A 17,925-nucleotide genomic window follows, 5' to 3' on the forward strand; every position below is an offset into this window, starting at 1 on the left:
AAACCCCCCTGACTTCTCTACCTGGGCAGAAAGAGTTTCTCCATCCTATGAAGATTTTCATATATACCTCTCTGAAGATGTCTCCATGTCACCTTCTTGTAGGTACCCTAATGATGAATTTATGGCAGCCCTTCCTCCTAGACCATGAGCTTCTGGAGAGATGGGAAAAATATATTTGGCTTATTGTTGAATATTCCATAGCACACAGTGGCAGTCCTACTGTATATTGAGCAAATGAATGAATACATGGAAGTTTCCTTTGCAAAGCTATGAATTCAATTCTCCCCATTAAAAAATTATGAAACTGCCTCTGTAGAAATAGGAGGCAGCTTAAAAAAGAATAAGCATGTAAAATATTATACTTCTGAATATGCTAAAAACATTTTATTTACTCATGGTATCAGAATGCTGGAAGGATTTTATTCTTAGTCCCCTCTGGTGTGACTCTTGCTGTTTCTTTTTAAAATCAGAAATCTGTATACAATCGTTTTTATGTGAGTGAAATAAAGGATGGAGATATGGGATGGACAAAAGTATAGAACTGTCTTTTTTAATCTAAAGCAATTTCCATGAAGGTGAACGAGTTTCTTTGTAATACAGTAATTTTATAAGTAATAGTAGAATTCTTGATGTCCCAGCAGTAAGAAGTCTGCAGGACTGTGCCAATGATACATGTCGCTGATTGGGAGAAGCTATTGTTTACAAGCGAATTATCATACAGTAAGTTGGTTTTAGTTAGCTCTCTCAGAGGTTAAAACAGCAGATTTGGAAGGATAAAGTGTGTATCAGTATGTACATTTAAAAGATCTCTGATTACAAACAATAGTTTGAGAGAATTGAAAAAAAAACAAGTTAGAAAAAAAAACCAGTTTATTAAGTAATATCATATAAATAACTTGTTACAAAAATTGATTTGCAAAAGGCATATTTACTCTTTGTGAGAAATCACTTTTTAAATTGCATTCTTTTTAAATGTATACTTCCAAGAAAATAAAGGAAAAATAAAAGAAGCCGTTTCAAGGAGCGTGTATCTGCCATTTGACTACAACGAATGGTCCCGCCACACTGAGCTAAAAAGGTAATTGTCTCAACCCCATTCTTCTAATACAGAAAAGTTTCTCATGTAATCTGTGAAGTTATGAAAGATCTCCCAAGCTGGAAATGTGGATGAAAGCTGAGCAGTGATTGTTTCCACCAGGTGTTCTCGTTGCCAGAGACACGAGCGACACCGAGAAAACCATATGAACTGAGGACTCCAGGCGGTAAATCTTCGAGGGTGGCATCAGCTTCAATTTATACTTGGGAGTATTTTTAATTAAAAACAATCAATACCAAAAAGCTTTTATTTGGGGGATTTTAAATCACACATCACGGTAGGAGACTGCCAAATTGCCTTAGCTTGATACTACTGAAGACGCCCGTAGCATTTATTATAAATCCTATTCTTACGCAGTTTACTTTCAAAGCAAGGAAAATAATCACAGAATAGTACAGTGGTTTGAAAGCGCTCCTATGTTTCTCCCGAACAGATCATTTTTACGTTTGCTACACAGCGTTCCTCCTGAACGCCTAGTAATTCTATACATATGGATTCCTTAATAAACACTAAACTAATAGATCATAGAAAACTAAAAGCTTATAGTAGGTGCCTCTAGACATATTTACATAAATAGTGTAGTCTTGCAAGAAAGACCAAGATCTCATTATAGTGGAATGCTTTTTCCACAACGCTGGGTCCATGCCTCATTTGTCAAATTAACCCCATTTGAAGAGAAATTTGAGTTTGTGGTCCATGGGTTTTTAAAAAAACGGAATTAAGCAACTTGTAAAAGCTCTTTCGAAATTAATCTAATAACCCAGTGGCTCTTCGGCTAAGTGCCTGGTCCTGTCTGAAATACAGTGGGTAATAGGCTTTGTTTCCATTTGACCTCCTTTCGGCACTTTCATCTGCTGGCTCTGTTGGGCAAACGTTTCCCCCAAATTAAAAACTGAAAATGCATCATAAATAAGGTATTACCAAATGGGGAGGAGATTAAAGATTGTCTCAGCAATGCTTAAATTAAATTGACGATGCAGAGACCATAAACTCCTGGCTTTAAAAATGAACTATTTCTTTATTAACTTTTAACAAGTGTGCGAGTCCAAGGCATTTCTCTGCGTGTTAAATATGGTCAGGGTCTAATATTTTTTAGTAGAGAATTATCCCTTTAGAAAATTGTTCCATAAAGATGCCAAAGGGATATTAAAAATGCTGCAACTGTAAGAATCATTGAACTTTTAGGGAGACCATATTGTAATTTTGTATCCTCTACAAAAGAAAGCTGACCTTGAAATAGTTCATTTTCTGGAAGACCCACACACTAACTCTTAATCTTTCCACTCTTATAGTCTGATAAAGGAGTCTTGTTTGTAGTGTTAATGTAAACACAGTAGACAGCTTAGAGTTTTAATCTCCTGTAATAATTTAAAAAGATTTCATCTATATAAAAACAAAAAAAGAATAAAATTACACTAAAATGATTCTTTTCAGAGGATACCTTTCAAAATAGTGGAGATCATGACTTTCTAGTGTTTTTCCAAAGTAATTACACTGCTTCAAACTAGTGACTATGACAAAATAATTTGTTGGTTAGTTCAGTTCCTGAGGAAAATGAGTTTAGTTGTACCTGCTTTAAACATTTAGTTTGGGCTCAGGAATTAGCTTTCTCCTTCCTTTCAAACTGCATACTTTTAAAAAAAATGTTCCTCAAGTGTATAAAATTGAGGAATGCCCAATTCGTAGTTTATACATGATTATCGCCAATGAAATAATCATTTCAAGGCAAAGCATTTGATATAAGGTATTGCTCAGCAAATCAAATATCTCAAATCTATGTATTACTTACCTATCTAAATTTAAAAATTACCTAAAGTGAAAGTAATGAAAGCATTCTAAAGTTAATTTGGATCTGTAAAATTTGGCTGCTTCAAAGGTAGAGATTCAACTTATAAGAGCTCTTGTACAACTTTTTGGGAGCTGAAAATGAATATCAAACCAAAATTTTTATACAGAGAATTGAATCAGCAGATTTTATTCCATCTGAAAATGGAGTCAATTTGTATCCAAATTTGTATCCAAACCTTTATGCGTCTGTCTAAACTGTAAAGCTAAGAAAGTTCTTACAAAAACATATATTTTCTGGGTCCAGATCCCCTCTCTCATGGCTCTGCGGAACCATTTTCAATTCTCCTTTTCATTTTTTGATTCAGTTTTTTATTTGGGAATGAAAATTTTCCAGGTCTTTCGGAAGAACATGCCATGAAGTGGAGGGGCTTTAAATTTATGCACAATAGATTAATGTTTTTAAAATTCCAGCTTATTCTAGGGAATATCTCAGTGATTTGAAGAAACTTTCCCTTTTGAATCAGAGGGTGAAAAATAATGTGAGAAGGGCCTCAAAGTCCTTGAAACAACCCACAAAAGCAATCTCCCTATATTTAATGAACTTTAGGTTCTTTGTGATTAAAGCAAATATTAAAACTTTACCTGTCTCCAATCTCCTTCCCTCTTTTTCATGGCAAACAGCTAATACCAGGACAGAGACAATGTGAAAATTGAACTGAAAACTAATGCTTTCTCCAGTAATCATTCATGTCTGACCTGGGTCCTCGACCTGATAGCTTAGGGGAAGGAAGTGCAACCAGCACAGAATGATGAAACTATGGCTCTTTTTTGTTTCCATGATGTCAGACAGCCTTCATTTTAGGAAAACATCATTCAACCTTGACATTTATAGGACCCTAATGCAAAATATTCAGCTCCAGTCTCAATTTATTCTCTTTCTTAGAGATTCACCTCATCATCAGGTTTTGTGGTAAGAGATTTAATAGTTATTTAAATATTTAGTCATTTTAACCTGTTCTTGGTATAACTGTAGAAGATACCTTCCAATCACACCTCAGAAATCCCACTACAGAACTTCTTACTTTCACTTATATGAGGAGAATGTAAATTTTACCCCTAAACTTTGAAGTTGCTGGCATCAACCCGCAGACATTCCAATTACTGCCGAAAGTTCAAAAGGAAGACTTCTGATGATATTTTTCTTTTTACAGGACTATCTCTCTTGATATAATTTATTACATAACATGAAACATGAGGATAGAGAGCTCTTTTTACAGTAAGTTGTGTGATTAAGGTGCTGTTCTATTGCTATAAGTAACTAGTTTTTATTAATTAACTTTACTAAGCTATCTTTTTTTCAACACTTACCTGTGACTATGATATATACTGATTCTTTACAGTGAAGCCTTCCTGTAGTATTTTGTTTGCATTCTTCTCTGTGTGTGTGTGTCTGTGTGTGTATGAAGAACTAGAAAAGAGAACCTTGTAAGCAAGAAACGGTCCAAGCATAAAATACTTGTTAGTATACAGGGAAGTCCATCCATTCAGGAAACACAAGGAATAATATGGTTGTAACAATTTTTCACTCTAATTGGGTAGCCCCCAAAGACTATATGTCTCTTATTTTAAAGATGCTGTCTTTACATCCTGGGTAATACATCTATTTAAAACTTAACAAAACAACAGTGTGTTTCCAAATAGAAAATATGTGTTGATATGACATTATCCCCAAATGGAAATGACACTCAGATTACCTGCAGAAAATTAACATTAACTGAAAATAAATCCCTAAGACTACTAACGGAAGTCAGCATATTCTTAAGTACATATTATATACATATAGAACCTGTTTTTGTTTTTTTTTAAGTTTTCAAAACGATGTTTTTATTACAGTACTTTGGAAATTTCTGATGACTGCACAATGTAAGATTCTAATGACAAAAATCATTAGAACAGCGTATGAAATAAATGATTTGAACCTGCCAAAAGGATTAGTTCAGTTCAGTTGGGTCCTCTGGATAATAACTATGGCGCTAATTGCATAATTAGAGAAATAATGGATTCGATGGATTGTACATTACTTTTCTGTTTGTAGTTTGAGACCATTACTTTATCATTAGTTCAAAGACAAGGATGGCAGTGTTGCCATGGAAACAAAGCTAAAAACAATGAAAAATTTTAATGCTTTTGAAAGTCAACTATCATTTTAGTTACAATCTTAAACACCCTTGTTGTAGGGAATCCAAGTTTTCCTTTTGAGAGCGTCTTCCAAACATATGTAGGTTTTCACCATGATTTCAATATTCATCTATATCACATTATATAAATATATGGATATTTTCGAATGTGAAGGACAGGGTGTCAAGTTCAAGTGTGACTGGCTCTTACCTCCCCATTTAACTCTGAGAGAGGGATCTGAGTTTTATTTAATCTACTTTTACTAATGCAACTTAATTGTGTAAGAAGTATCTGAAGCATATGAGTTATTGTACGTCACACTGCTACTTTCAAGTATATTAGAATAATACTGACAACTACAGACAAGGAGTTAAACTTTGTCTCAGAAAAGTTCCTTCAAGGACTTTTTAAATGATTAGACTTATTTGTAATTAGCCTACTGATGGCTGAAATAATTCCAAGTGATCCATGATACATTTGGTAAACCAAACTTTAAAATACGCTAAATATTTCCTTTGTTAACATCTATTAGCTATTTTTCCTTTCCCTTTATATGATGCAACAGCAAACTTTTGCATGTCTTATGAACCAGGGGCAAGGAATGAGGTCGTATTAAGATTTTTTTTTTTGGTTGTTCTTTTTGAACATTACCATTTAATTGGCATCATTTCCTAAAGAGGAAGGAGAATCTCAAAACACTGGTGGATCTGATGTTTTGAATAATCATTGGTGCCGGAAAAAGATTATGAAGGACAAACAGGATGGGCAAATATCATTTTAAATTCTTTGTGACAGAAACACACACCCATATATAGTTCATCATCTCCTTGTGAGCTGATACACCAGGAACAATGGTTCCTCCCTCATTTCTTCTACTAAAACTGTATTTTTATCATTAAAGCACAATCCCTCATCCCATTAGCATGTGAAATGTACAGAGCAGTCAGCTGACCTCGAGTCAATGCAATGCAGTGTAGTAAGAGACCAGGCCAGTGGAATTGAGCTGTGTTTGACTTGCCCTAAGAGTACAGGGGAAAAGATGACGACCCATCCTCTTCTGCAGCCCAGCGCCTGTTGGGCAGACATGGTTAACAGGATGCACTAAAAAATAAACATTTGCCTCTCAGAAGCTCATAAAAGTGTACTAGAAAAAAGTCTCTAACATTGGATCCACACGGACTGCAGCCATTTACTTTTGGAACGGATAGAACAGAGGACCCTTCACGGAGCAGTGGATAAATAGAAAGAAATAGCCACTTCACATCTTTCAGTGTCGTATTGAAAAATGAAAAAAAAGGCAACATATCATATTAGGAGTCCTTGTCACTGTCCACCCCTCCGTACATATCCGCGAGCTTTTTGAACCGAGGCCCCCAGTCACTAAGGTAATCGTAGTCTTGGTCCCCATCCGTGGTCACGGACTCCAGCGAGCTGAGCGAATCGGCCACCGAGCCGGCGCCCTCGTAGGCGTAGGTGGCCAGGGAGTCGTAGGGCGGGGCGGTGGGGTCCGTGTCATTCTCCTTTAACCTTTGGTTAATGAAATCTCGGACGTCGGTGTTATCACGGGCTGCTGGAGTCCGTCGGGGTAGGAAAAGGGCTTCGGGCACAATGTCCCTGCGCAATTTGCTGTCCTCTATGGCTTCGGGATTTCTCAGGGTGCCGATATCAAAGGCCTGGGTGTCCTCCTCTCCTCCTCCTTCGTCGTTGTAACTGACAATGTTGTCTCTGATGTCCTCTTTGGAAATGATCAAAGGTTCTTTTTTCCGCTGCCGCCTGAGAGCTGCGAACAACACCACTGTTACTGGAAGCAGAAACAAAACAGCAAGGGAAGGGAAAGTTAATTTGCCGCCCAATTAACATCAGGAAGAAACACAAAGTGAAGTTTTCAAAGTTCTCCACGAAACTACTCTTGTTTAAGGTTGCACTTGCCTCCGCACCTGATCAAATCAGGGCCCTCGCCCACTCCCTCAATGGAGTAGCTATATAATATTTGAAAGAAAGTTTTTAAGAATTTAACTAGAGGATAAAACACCTTCATGTTTTGTCAGTAGTTCCTTTTTGCTTTGAAATGGCAGACTAGTTTCAAGATAAGGGAAAAAATACTAATAAAAAAGCTCAACCACAGTGAGAGTACTGCAAAAAGAGTGAAAATTATGCTGAACACCTGAAATGCTCTGAAACTGCTTATAAGCACAAGGCTGGCACCTTCGGGGATGTGTTGAAGGGTTTGCATAACTCCACTTCTAAAATAACTTTGGCACTGATGTCTTCTTTTTTCTTTTTTTCCCCGAGAAAAGTGTAAAGTTAGTTTAAAGCCCAAAGTAGAGATGTGAATGTTTGCATACCTTTCTTACATATAAGTACAGATAATACCTGGAGAGACCCAGATACAATTCAGAAAGCCATTTTGGACTTCAAGATCAGCTAGTTTGAAGGGAAAAGGTAATAGTATGCGTGCCAGATTATTTGTGCTTAGGCTAAACAAAACAAACATATTTCTGTGGGAACTTAAAACAGAAAATCTTTCAGAGTTTCATGTTCTGGAAGTTTGTTGACCGGAATGTTTGTTCTTTTGATTTTTCCTAATTCAAATTAGAGGCAAAGCAAGAACTGTATTTAAATAGCTCCTGATGTTTCTTCACAGCTGGTTGGGAAGAACACAGCTGGCTACCTGTAAAGAGACACATCTACGAATGAACATATGGATGAGAAAATAAAAACATAGAGACAGCTTAGAGAGAAAACAGTCACCTGGGGCAGAAAATGCATTGTTAACCTGGGTTTGTCCAGGGGAGATTAGTACCAGTAATATCTCTTTACTCTTTCATCCATAACATGGTCCAGTTTTTATGCGCCATGAAAATTGAATTATCACAATAACAATTACAGAATAATGGCCTTTGGTAGAGGTGCATCTCTACCTATATAATAATGGATATATGCACACCCAGGTGTCTATATATTTAATATTTCAGATGTTAATGGTATTAATAATTGGTTACCTGTTGGGACAGTTCTATGTGCCAAGCACTGTGCTAAGTGCTTTACATACAGAATCTAATTGAATTATCATAATGAGCTTGACAAAGTAGGTACCACCATTATAACTCCATTTTACATAAGGAAATTGTGGTTTAGAGATGTGATGTGTGCAAATAATTGAAATCCAGGTCAGGCAGACTAAAAGGCTTGTACACTTAATTACCATGCTTTGAAGCATGTTTGGATTATAGACTATTTCACAAGGATATGCAGTTCTGCTGTTTTCAAGCATGTGGTTGTATAAATGTAAACATTCTCTTTTGCTGCCAGAGAGTATCCTGGTGCCTCATGTATTCCTTTCATTCATGGTACGTATTTTTTGTTTATTCAACAAGTATTTATTTATTGCCAACTCTGTGCCAGGTGGAGTTCTAGGCAGTATTAATGAAAAAAATTGATCAAGAGTCTTGTCTGAATAAGGTAGGCAGAGGTGGTGGTAGTGGGGGTAGTGGTGGATGGATGGAGACAGAAAAAAACAATGTGTATAATAAATAAGGAAATTATTAGAAGATGATAAGTGCAATATAAATAAGAAAACGTAAGGCAGAGTAAGGAGGATGGGAAGGACTTCTGTATATGTTTGAGGGGCTGCATATATTTCTGTGTGTGTTGGGGGGGAGAGTGCATCATTAAGGAAGTAACATTTGAGCAAATAGATGAGGAGTTACCCAGGGTGCTGTCTGGAGGAGAGGACAGAGCTAGGAGCAAGGCCATGGAGTGGGGTGTGTTTGGAGTGTGTGAGGTGTGGGGTTGGTGGGGAGAGAGGAGTAGGAAGGGCCACGTCAGGTGGGGCTGTGGATGCTCCACATGCCTTCGCTTTACCCTGGGGGTCCAAGTGGTTGGAAAATTGCAGGGTTTTGGGTGGAAAGATGCTCTTAATCTACCTTTTTGTAAAAAAAGTTTTATTTGGTTATGCCAAGCCTTAGTTGCAGCATGTGGGATCTTCAGTCTTCGTTGTGGCATATGGTATCTTTAGTTGCGGTGTCTTTACTTGTGGCTTGCAAACTCTTAGTTGAGGCATGTGGGGTCTAGTTCCCTGACAAGGGATTGAACCTGGGTCCCCTGTATTGGGAACGTGGAGTCTTAGCCACTGGACCACCAAGGAAGTCCCTTGTGTCAAAGGAGATCTGTAAAAGTGGCTCAGTCATGTCCAACTCTTTGTGACCCCATGGACCATACAGTCCATGGAATTCTCCAGGCCAGAATACTGGAGTGGGCAGCCTTTTCCTTCTCCAGAGAATCTTCCCAACCCAGGGACTGAACCCAGGTCTCCTGCATTGCTGGTGGATTCTTTACCAGCTAAGCTACAAGGGAAGCTCAAGAATACTGGAGTGGGTAGCCTATCCCTTCTCCAGCTGATCATCCCAACGCAGGAATTGAATCGGGATTTCCTGCATTGCAGATGGATTCTTTACCAAATGAGCTAAGGGGAAGTCCCTTAATCTACCTTTTATGCTAGTTTCCAGTGTGACACAGATTTGCAAAACAGAGGGCTGTAAGTAAGGCCATTCTTTAGAACAGAGAATAGAATCAAGCTAACTGTCTATCAGAGAAATAAATTCTGACAGACAGAGGTTCATTCCACCATTTCAGGCAAGATAGCAGGCATTTATCACTTCCTAATTCTTCCCTAGCTTAAGTTGCCCGTATCTTGTCTTTTAGTCCTACGCACACCTGAAAGTGCAATTGTCGAGAAGACAGAGGGCATGTTCAGTAATTCAAAGGCATTTGTGCACTGCCTAATTCTCCTACTGCTACAATTGCCTGTCTTTTCTTCCTGGCCCAAGGCACATCTAACAGAATTTCTTGAGAGCATAATCATCTAAAAGGAAGGTCTTTTTTCCAAAGCTAACTTTTATAAACTGAAGGTATGACTTCTAAGCACTTGGAATAAAAACACTCTGAGAAACTAATATGCTGTCTTCCCAGTAACTGACCCTTTCCTTTTCTCTCCCCCCTTGAGGCCAGAGGACCGCAGTGAAATTTTGGGGCTGGAGTACTTGGACCAATTTGTGTTCAAATCCCATCATAAAACAAGAAGGTAGCAAGGTATCTGAGATGAGCAGATCTAGATTCAATTAAACAATCTGACCTTTCTAAGTCCGTTTCTTTCTCTGTAAAAGAGAAGCAATAACACAGTGCCCAATGCGAAAGTTATGCCAACTCGAAAGCACCAAAGAGGCACAAGATGTAGTTGTTTTTACTGTTGCTTTATTGACAAAAACAACAGATGCCACATGATCCACTTTCTTGATGGCAGATTTCCTCCTACGTCAATGCCACTTTCTTCCTCTTACAGGCTCCCAGATTTGTTCAGTCACCTCATATTTAGTTCAAGCTCTCTTTCAGTGTGGAAGTTGCACTGCATTCTATAAGCTTGTAAAGAAAGTAGGGTACAGTGTGGAAGCACCAGGGCTTGGGGGGCAAAAACCTGGGTTTGAAACTTGGTTCTATCACCTGTTAGCTGTGTGACTTAGCTTCACATCCTGGAACCTCAGCTTTCATATGTAAGATGCAGATAAATATAGACCAGATGGTTCTGAGGATTAAGTGAGAAAAACATTTGTAAACCCTCCTGTCCAGTGTCTAGCCTATGATGTGAGTCTAATAAAGGTTAGATCCCATTTTCTCCTTTTTAATTAGGTACAGAATTACAAAGAGACTAGACAAGATGTGGGAAACACGGAGGCAAATTAGGAGTAATGAGGAGACGGCAAATTCATTGGAGGAAGGAGATGAAAAAAGAGGTCATAGAGAGCTGGTTAGAAGGAAAATAAGAGGGTGGAGAAAGTGGGTAGATGATGAGAGAAGGGAAGTGTGACCTCTATGAGATGAAGACCAGCTCTTTCTCCATAGACCAGGGATCCATGGAATTCTATATGATACAGCCTCCAGGCTTAGCCCTTCTAAAAATACCCTCTTTTACCAGGGGGGATGGTGGGGGGAAGGGATAGTTAGGGAGTTTGGGATCGACGTGTACACACTGGTACATTTAAAATGGATAACCAACAAGGAACTGTATAACACAGGGAACTGTGCTCAATGTTATGTGGCAGCCTGAATGGGAGGGGATTTTGAGGGAGAATGGGTATGTGTAGAGCTCAATCCCTTTGCTGTTCCCCTAAAACTATCACAACATTGTTAATCAGTTATACCCCAATACAAAATAAAAATAAATAAATTTAAAAACCTCTTTTTTTTAAACCAAAAAAGAATATTCATATCTTTCTCTTGGAAAACAACATTTACAGACTCACACCATTAGAACACTGTTTTGTCTTTGCAAACTGTCAGTTTTTATTTATCCTCATATCTTAAAATACTTCCTCCAACTCTTAGTTGATGAAGAGAATCACAGTTCTGTAGCCAGGTTTCAAGGCTCTGTGATAATTAGCAGAGTCAACCTGGGATATGAAACTCTTGAGCAGGGATCCCTAGGCGTTCTCTTCTTGGAGAAATGGAAGTCTTCCTTTCCTCTTCTCAAAGTCACTACATTGCCATTAAAAAAAAAGACTCCCTGGTCCGCCTCTGTGAAATCCAGGTTAACTCTGACTTACTTTCCCCTCCATGGTGTAGGCAAGTTTTACAAATTTTAACTTTTATTTTTTGAAGGGGTGCATTAGCTAATATTTGATCTCTTATTTCATAACAATCAAGGGACTTTTGAGCATTCCGAGCTCAACTTGTGTGCTTAATTAGTTGGTTGGGGATAAAAATTTTTCCGTCAAATCACTGTTAGACGTTTGATTACATTCATTTCTTTTAGATCCCAGATTTATTTCCTTAGTCACAGAAGTTATTTTTTGAGAGTCTGAGAAATAATAGACATTGTGTATGTGGTAATCAGAGAGCAATGCTAAGAAGGTAGTTATTCAAGTGGGTGGATCCAAGCAAGTTTGCTGAGTTCAAGAAAATTCACCACTATTTATTTTCCTGTATGAGAGAAAAAAAGTCATTGCAGTTCTCTTTCTAGTTTCTCATTGATCTTTAAACTTTACCTTGATGGAAATGGCCTTCATCATATATACTCCACACCCAACAACTTTTGTTCTTTGAAAACTGAATGTTCGCCAGGTTACATATTAAATAACAAATGAAATGGAAAGGGTGTATTTATATTGCCCTCAAATCCCCCTGCAACTCATTCCCAGCCTGATAGACAAGAGATTCTTTTGGTGGAACGACTCCCTCAGTGGGGGAAGACATGGGCAAGTTTCACAACTGTTCATTCTCCAAAGCCATTTTTCAAGCAAAAACTAGTTCATGGGTGAACACACATAAGATTCCCAGCACATAACTCTACTCACCTAGATCAGGCTGTATGCCTTAATGGGGGAGGCGGATAAATCTAGAGAGCCACAGTAACAGTGTGTGCCCCTCAGCATGGGGAGATAGGATGCAGGGAGAAGCAGTTTACCTAGTAGGGTCACGATGCACAGAAGGATGGCAATCAGAGCCCCCGTGCTCAGTCCCGTGGGGTGGACGAGGGCCTCCGCATGGCAGGACTGCATGTTCCCTTGGTGGTCACATGCACAGACCCGGACAGTCACTGTCCCAGTGCTGCTTTGGACTGGGTAGTCGTTGTCTGATATGACCACAGGCAGGAGATAGGTGCTCATCTCGTGTCTGTTATAGCCATTTTTCCGAGTAAAGATTCCCGCCGTGTTGTCTGGAACCGGAAAGCAAAGTGGTGAATGGAAGCAGAAATCATGTTATATATGGGATCAATTCTGATGAGACTAGATAGATATAGATACAGACATAAATATATAGACAGACAGGCAGCTTGGGCTCATTTACCTTTGTTGTCTTGAATGGTAAAGTTTGAGCCACTGGCTGCTTCGGGGGCCAAAGAGAACGAGAATTGGTGCCCACTGTAAGGGTCATCCTTGTCAATGGCGCGTAGGGTCTGAATCAACTGAAATCAAAACCATAAAGCTGTTATCAAGTTTTACTAACTCAAAAGAGTTTCTTACAGCTTTGCAGTAAATTGCTTAACTCAATGATATCTAATTTTAATTTTACAATGATAGCCTCTAGAAAACTTACAATGAATCCACCCTAGGCAGAGAACTGATTGGCTGGAAATAGAGCAAGGGACAGCCCTACAACAGTATTTATTGCAGCAAATCTAAATTCATCTGTTGAAACCAGTAGTACCCTCTTCCTTGTGACAACCAGAAATGTCCCCAGATATTGCCAAATGTCCCTGGCGGGGGTGGGAGGGGTGGGGTGGGGGTGTGGGGCAAAATCACCTGGGTTGAGAAACATAGCCCTACAGTGATAACAAGCTTAAAATATCACAGCGATTTATGACAACATTGCAACTTAAGTAAAGGGAGGCACTCTTTGGACAGCTTGCTTAGAAATGCAAGCTTGGCATATACATAAGCAATTGACTTGCTAAAGAGCTAGTTTGAATATAAAACCCACAACTTCAGAGTCCCATTTTAACATGTATTTTAACAGTGCATTTCTATTTTGACAAACTAACATAATTTTTATATCACTGGCAGAAAAGACTGATTTCAGGTGGGGACAAATGTGTAAAACAGTAAAACATTCATGAATTTGTATTACTTGTACAGATGGGCAATGTAAATAAATGAAACTATGAATTATAGGCAATTGTAAAATATGTTCTAGCTAGTACTTTTCAGTATATATTGTAATTAAAAGTATCTGCTCACCAATAAAGATTTTTCCAATAATGCAATGACTGATATATTTTCATGAAAACTTAAGACTAATTTGGGATCAGCATCAGTCTGTGAGACTAACGAACTTCCTGTTTTTAAAAACTGTTTGTTCTCTTATGCAAGTTAAACATTCATCATGGTTCTTATTTATAGTATTAATTTTTTGGCATTTATTTCATAGATAATTCAAAACTTGCCTTCAGCTCTGTGTATCATCTGAATTATTAGAAGATCTAAATTTGTCTGAGTTAATTAATTTGCTTTCTTATGAAACTCACCTGATCTGCTTTTGCTTTTTCACAGACAAAGGTTTCATAGAATTCAGCAAATTCTGGGGGGTTGTCATTGACATCTAGGACTTTAATATATAGAGGTACTCGGCTGCTCTGCTTTGGATTATCTGCAAAATGCCCAAAAGAAAGGAACAGGCATTTATATGTTGATGGGCGATCCCATTTAGATGATGGTTACTCACTCCTTTCTCATTCATACATAGTTTCCCCAAGGCTCCTGTGAGTACCACAGTGAGTACCACAGTATCATCAGAGTCACAAAAAGGTAGAATTCGATTCTTTGGTACTTCTGGACAAGGATACACCTGAAGGAAATATATAGGGGACAAAGCTACCTTTATGTACAGTCAGTGCTGTGCTGTGCTTAGTCACTTAGTTGTATATGACTTTCTGTGACCCCATGGACTGGAGCCCACCAGGCTCGTCTGTCCAAGGGGATTCTCCAGGCAAGAGTATTGGAATGGGTTACCATGCCTTCCTCCAGGGGATCTTCCCAACCCAGGGACTGAATCCAGATCTCCCACATTGCAGGTGGATTCTTTACCATCTGAGCCCTCAGGGAAGCCCCAAAATACTGCAGTGGGTAGCCTATCCCTTCTTCAGGGGATCTTCCCGACCCAGGAATCGAACCGGATTCTCCTACATTGCAGGCAGATTCTTGGGCTACCAGGGAAGCCCATACAGTGCAATCATATAATAAATCCCAGATTAACAGAAAATAAAGAAGAGCTATCCAGAAAAGGAATTTTAGAGGCAGATTTTAAAGGAAGCCAGGGAAGTAGGCTTTTCTGTGGACAGAAGGAAAAAGGAATGGGATAATAATGATTGTGAATGGTCTTAGTTTTTTAGTTTGAGAGCTAGACATTGTGCTAAACACTTTGTTATATTATTTTATTTAATCCTTATAAACTTCTGAGATAGATATAATTATTGCCCCCATATTATAGATGAGGAAACTCATTATATTATAGATGAGGCATGGAGGAGTTAGGTAATTTGTTCACATTCACAGAGAAATTAATAATAAAGAGTGGATCCTAGATTCAAACTTGGGTCTGTCTGACCACAAAACTGAGGCTGTTCATCTCATATAATGAAAGAGCCTAATCAGTGTTTGAAGACCTGCAGTAAATGGAGTGTTTTTGCTGTCATCTCTGATAATCTCCTGGGAAGTATGGAAGATAGGTTCCTGTTCTAAGAATCAGGGGCTGGAGTCTCTCACCTCAGGTCTTTTCATTCATTCACTCATATGTCTATTTGTTTGTTCTCATCATAAATATTTAGTGAGCATCTAGTACTAGCTTGTGCCAGCCACTATTTGGGGTGCTGGGACACATTGGGACTATAACAAAGATCCTGCTTCCTGGAGCTTTGTTCTAAAGGAGGAAGGCAAACTGTAAACACATAAATATATAATGTGCCAGATGGCAAATGCTATGGAGAAATTAAACAGGTAAAAGGGACCGGAGAGAGACGGAGATGCAGCTTTGTGTGGGATGACGAGGACTGGCTTCTCTGATGAGATGCCATTTGCATAGAGACATGAATGAAGAGATGGGTTAAGCCATGTGAGTGTTTCTGGCTCTCGAGGTCAAGGAAATGGCAAGTACACTGGCCTGGAGTGAGAGAGAGCTGGTTTAATACAAGCTTGACTCTTAGCATAAAAGGTACTGAAAAAGTTTGGACAATAAGATTCTTAGGTTCCTTTGCATCTAAAATACTGCTCACATTATTCTTCCAAAGTCAGAGCTTCAAAGGTGAGTTTTAAAAGGCCTTTATCACTAGTATTTTCAAATATATCATAGAAACAGTAAACATTAAAAACAAATTTTTAAGTGCAAAGCTTAAAACACACTTAAGATGACTACCTCAGTAAAAAATAAAATTTCATGATGTTATAAAAATGACCCTTTTTAACTGGGAAATAATTTTGTAATTTTAACGCTTTAAGTGCGCTCTGTCATTTGTATCCACAGTAGTCCCTCCACATAAATTCTGAAGATCGAATTCTTACCTGACAAATGTATAATGAAAAATTCTTACCACTACACAGAAGCAATGCTTCATTTTGTCCACATTGGTTACTTATTATTCTACTCAATATCTTTCAGCCACTTCAAATTGCATGAGTTATACTGACAAAGAATATTACTGTATTAAACCATTTGATATGGACCATTTTACACTAGATACCTGAGCTAAAATCATTTGAACTTCTAAAAACAAAAGCTAAAAAATGAGCTATAACTAAGATGTCTATTTTTAAACATTTAAATGCTATCTTAAAAATCCTCTTTCTTTAATTTACTTAAGTCTACACATTGTGTATATATTACACAGGTTTCACTGTGTATAATTATTTGACGTATCCCTTTGGCAGTGTTTTTCTTTGCCTTACATTTAATGGAGACTGTGATAAAATTCATTCTAAATACTCTGTGGATTACTTGATGGTTAGTATTGCTCATTTGGTGTTCCATGGAAAAGTAAAAATTGATATCTCTTCTGTAACAGGGCTTCCCTGATAGCTCAGCTGGTAAAGAATCCGACTGCGATTCAGGAGATCCTGGTTCGATTCCTGGGTTGGGAAGATCCCCTGGAGAAGGGAAAGGTTACCCACTCCAGTATTCTGGCCTGGAGAATTCCATGGACTGTATAGTCCATGGGGTCACAAAGAGTCGGACACGACTGAGCAACTCAAAAAAAAAAAATTCTGTAACAATTTTGAAACAGACATTCTACAGAAAGCTAAGAGGTGAATAGCCAAAAGATTTCTATACTAAGTCCTCCTTGATAAACAAATATTAATTAATAAATATTGTGTTGGTATATATTAATTGATAAAGTGCAATGAAAGCTTATATATAGCAATTCTTTTTAAAAATGCACGTAGAGAGAGCTAACTGACAGAAGATTGACAAATATTTGTTGTCTAAATTCATCATTTTCTTTCTTCTCATATAATTATGTTGCTAAAATAATACTGGTTATGTTGCTGAAATTAAAAGAACTATTTCTAAGCAATGCCTACATTGTAGGTTATCCTTGATCCCCACTCCCCCACTACTGACACACACATACAGTGTCTAACCGGGAGCCCATTTCTTTCAGCAGCTTGTGTGACACTCTGATTTACAAGCATTTTGGAATCAAATCCAACATGTACCTAGACTGAGAGATGCATTCCCATTTTATTGTTCCCAAATTACAGAACTTCCACAGTTGCCTTTGCATTTATGATTGAACCAACAGGTGTTTGGAAGAAACATTTAGTACAAATCATTACAGAGCTCTCTCCTTCAATATGTATTGAGCAGGATCATCAATACGCAGTGACGAGTTCCAGCCAGGCTTCACTAGCCCTTGCTGAAATGCTCTCTGTGGACTGGGGATGGTAGAGGAAAAAGGGTGGACTCACTGATCTCTGTCGCTATCACTGTGATGTTGTGCCACAGCAGTGTTTCTCGGTCAAGAAGTTTCGATGTAAAGATTGAACCATTTCCAGAATCGATGTTGAATATTCTGTCCATATCTGTGTGTCGATCAACAGAATACCTGAAAATGCAGAGTAGAATTTAGGAAGGTTTTCTTTGTATTTGTTATTTTTACATCCTAAAACTATTCCAGAATATCGGTTACATGAAATTTTTTGTACCTTTAGCACATATTTGAAAATCTGTAACTTAACACTGATGCTTGAACTATGGTGTTGGAGAAGGCTCTTGAGAGTCCCTTGGAATGCAAGGAGATCAAACCAGTCCATCCTAAAGGAAATCAATCCTGAATATTCACTGGAAGGACTGATGCTGAAGCTGAAACTCCAATACTT

General features: G+C 38.2%; 1 protein-coding gene across 3 annotated transcripts in view; it reads right to left on the reverse strand.

The window, feature by feature from the left end:
• Nucleotides 1–3,040: 3,040 nt before the first annotated feature.
• CDH6 (cadherin 6) overlaps nucleotides 3,041–17,925 on the reverse strand; it is a 148,256-nt gene continuing 133,371 nt past the window's right edge. For 2 of the 3 annotated variants that reach the window (XM_005887861.2, XM_070357688.1), the window contains exons 8-12: nucleotides 17,515–17,651; nucleotides 14,082–14,203; nucleotides 12,905–13,022; nucleotides 12,522–12,773; nucleotides 3,041–6,863 (exon numbers count right to left, since the gene is read on the reverse strand). In XM_005887861.2, the coding sequence (XP_005887923.1) occupies nucleotides 6,373–6,863; nucleotides 12,522–12,773; nucleotides 12,905–13,022; nucleotides 14,082–14,203; nucleotides 17,515–17,651 (1,120 nt within the window). In that variant the 3' untranslated portion in view covers nucleotides 3,041–6,372. Of the gene's footprint in view, nucleotides 6,864–11,368; nucleotides 12,038–12,521; nucleotides 12,774–12,904; nucleotides 13,023–14,081; nucleotides 14,204–17,514; nucleotides 17,652–17,925 lie in introns of those variants that run through there. The other variant, XM_070357689.1, reaches the window with a different exon arrangement.

This window comes from Bos mutus, chromosome 20, assembly GCF_027580195.1.
Source record: "Bos mutus isolate GX-2022 chromosome 20, NWIPB_WYAK_1.1, whole genome shotgun sequence".
Taxonomy (NCBI): Eukaryota; Metazoa; Chordata; class Mammalia; order Artiodactyla; family Bovidae; genus Bos; species Bos mutus.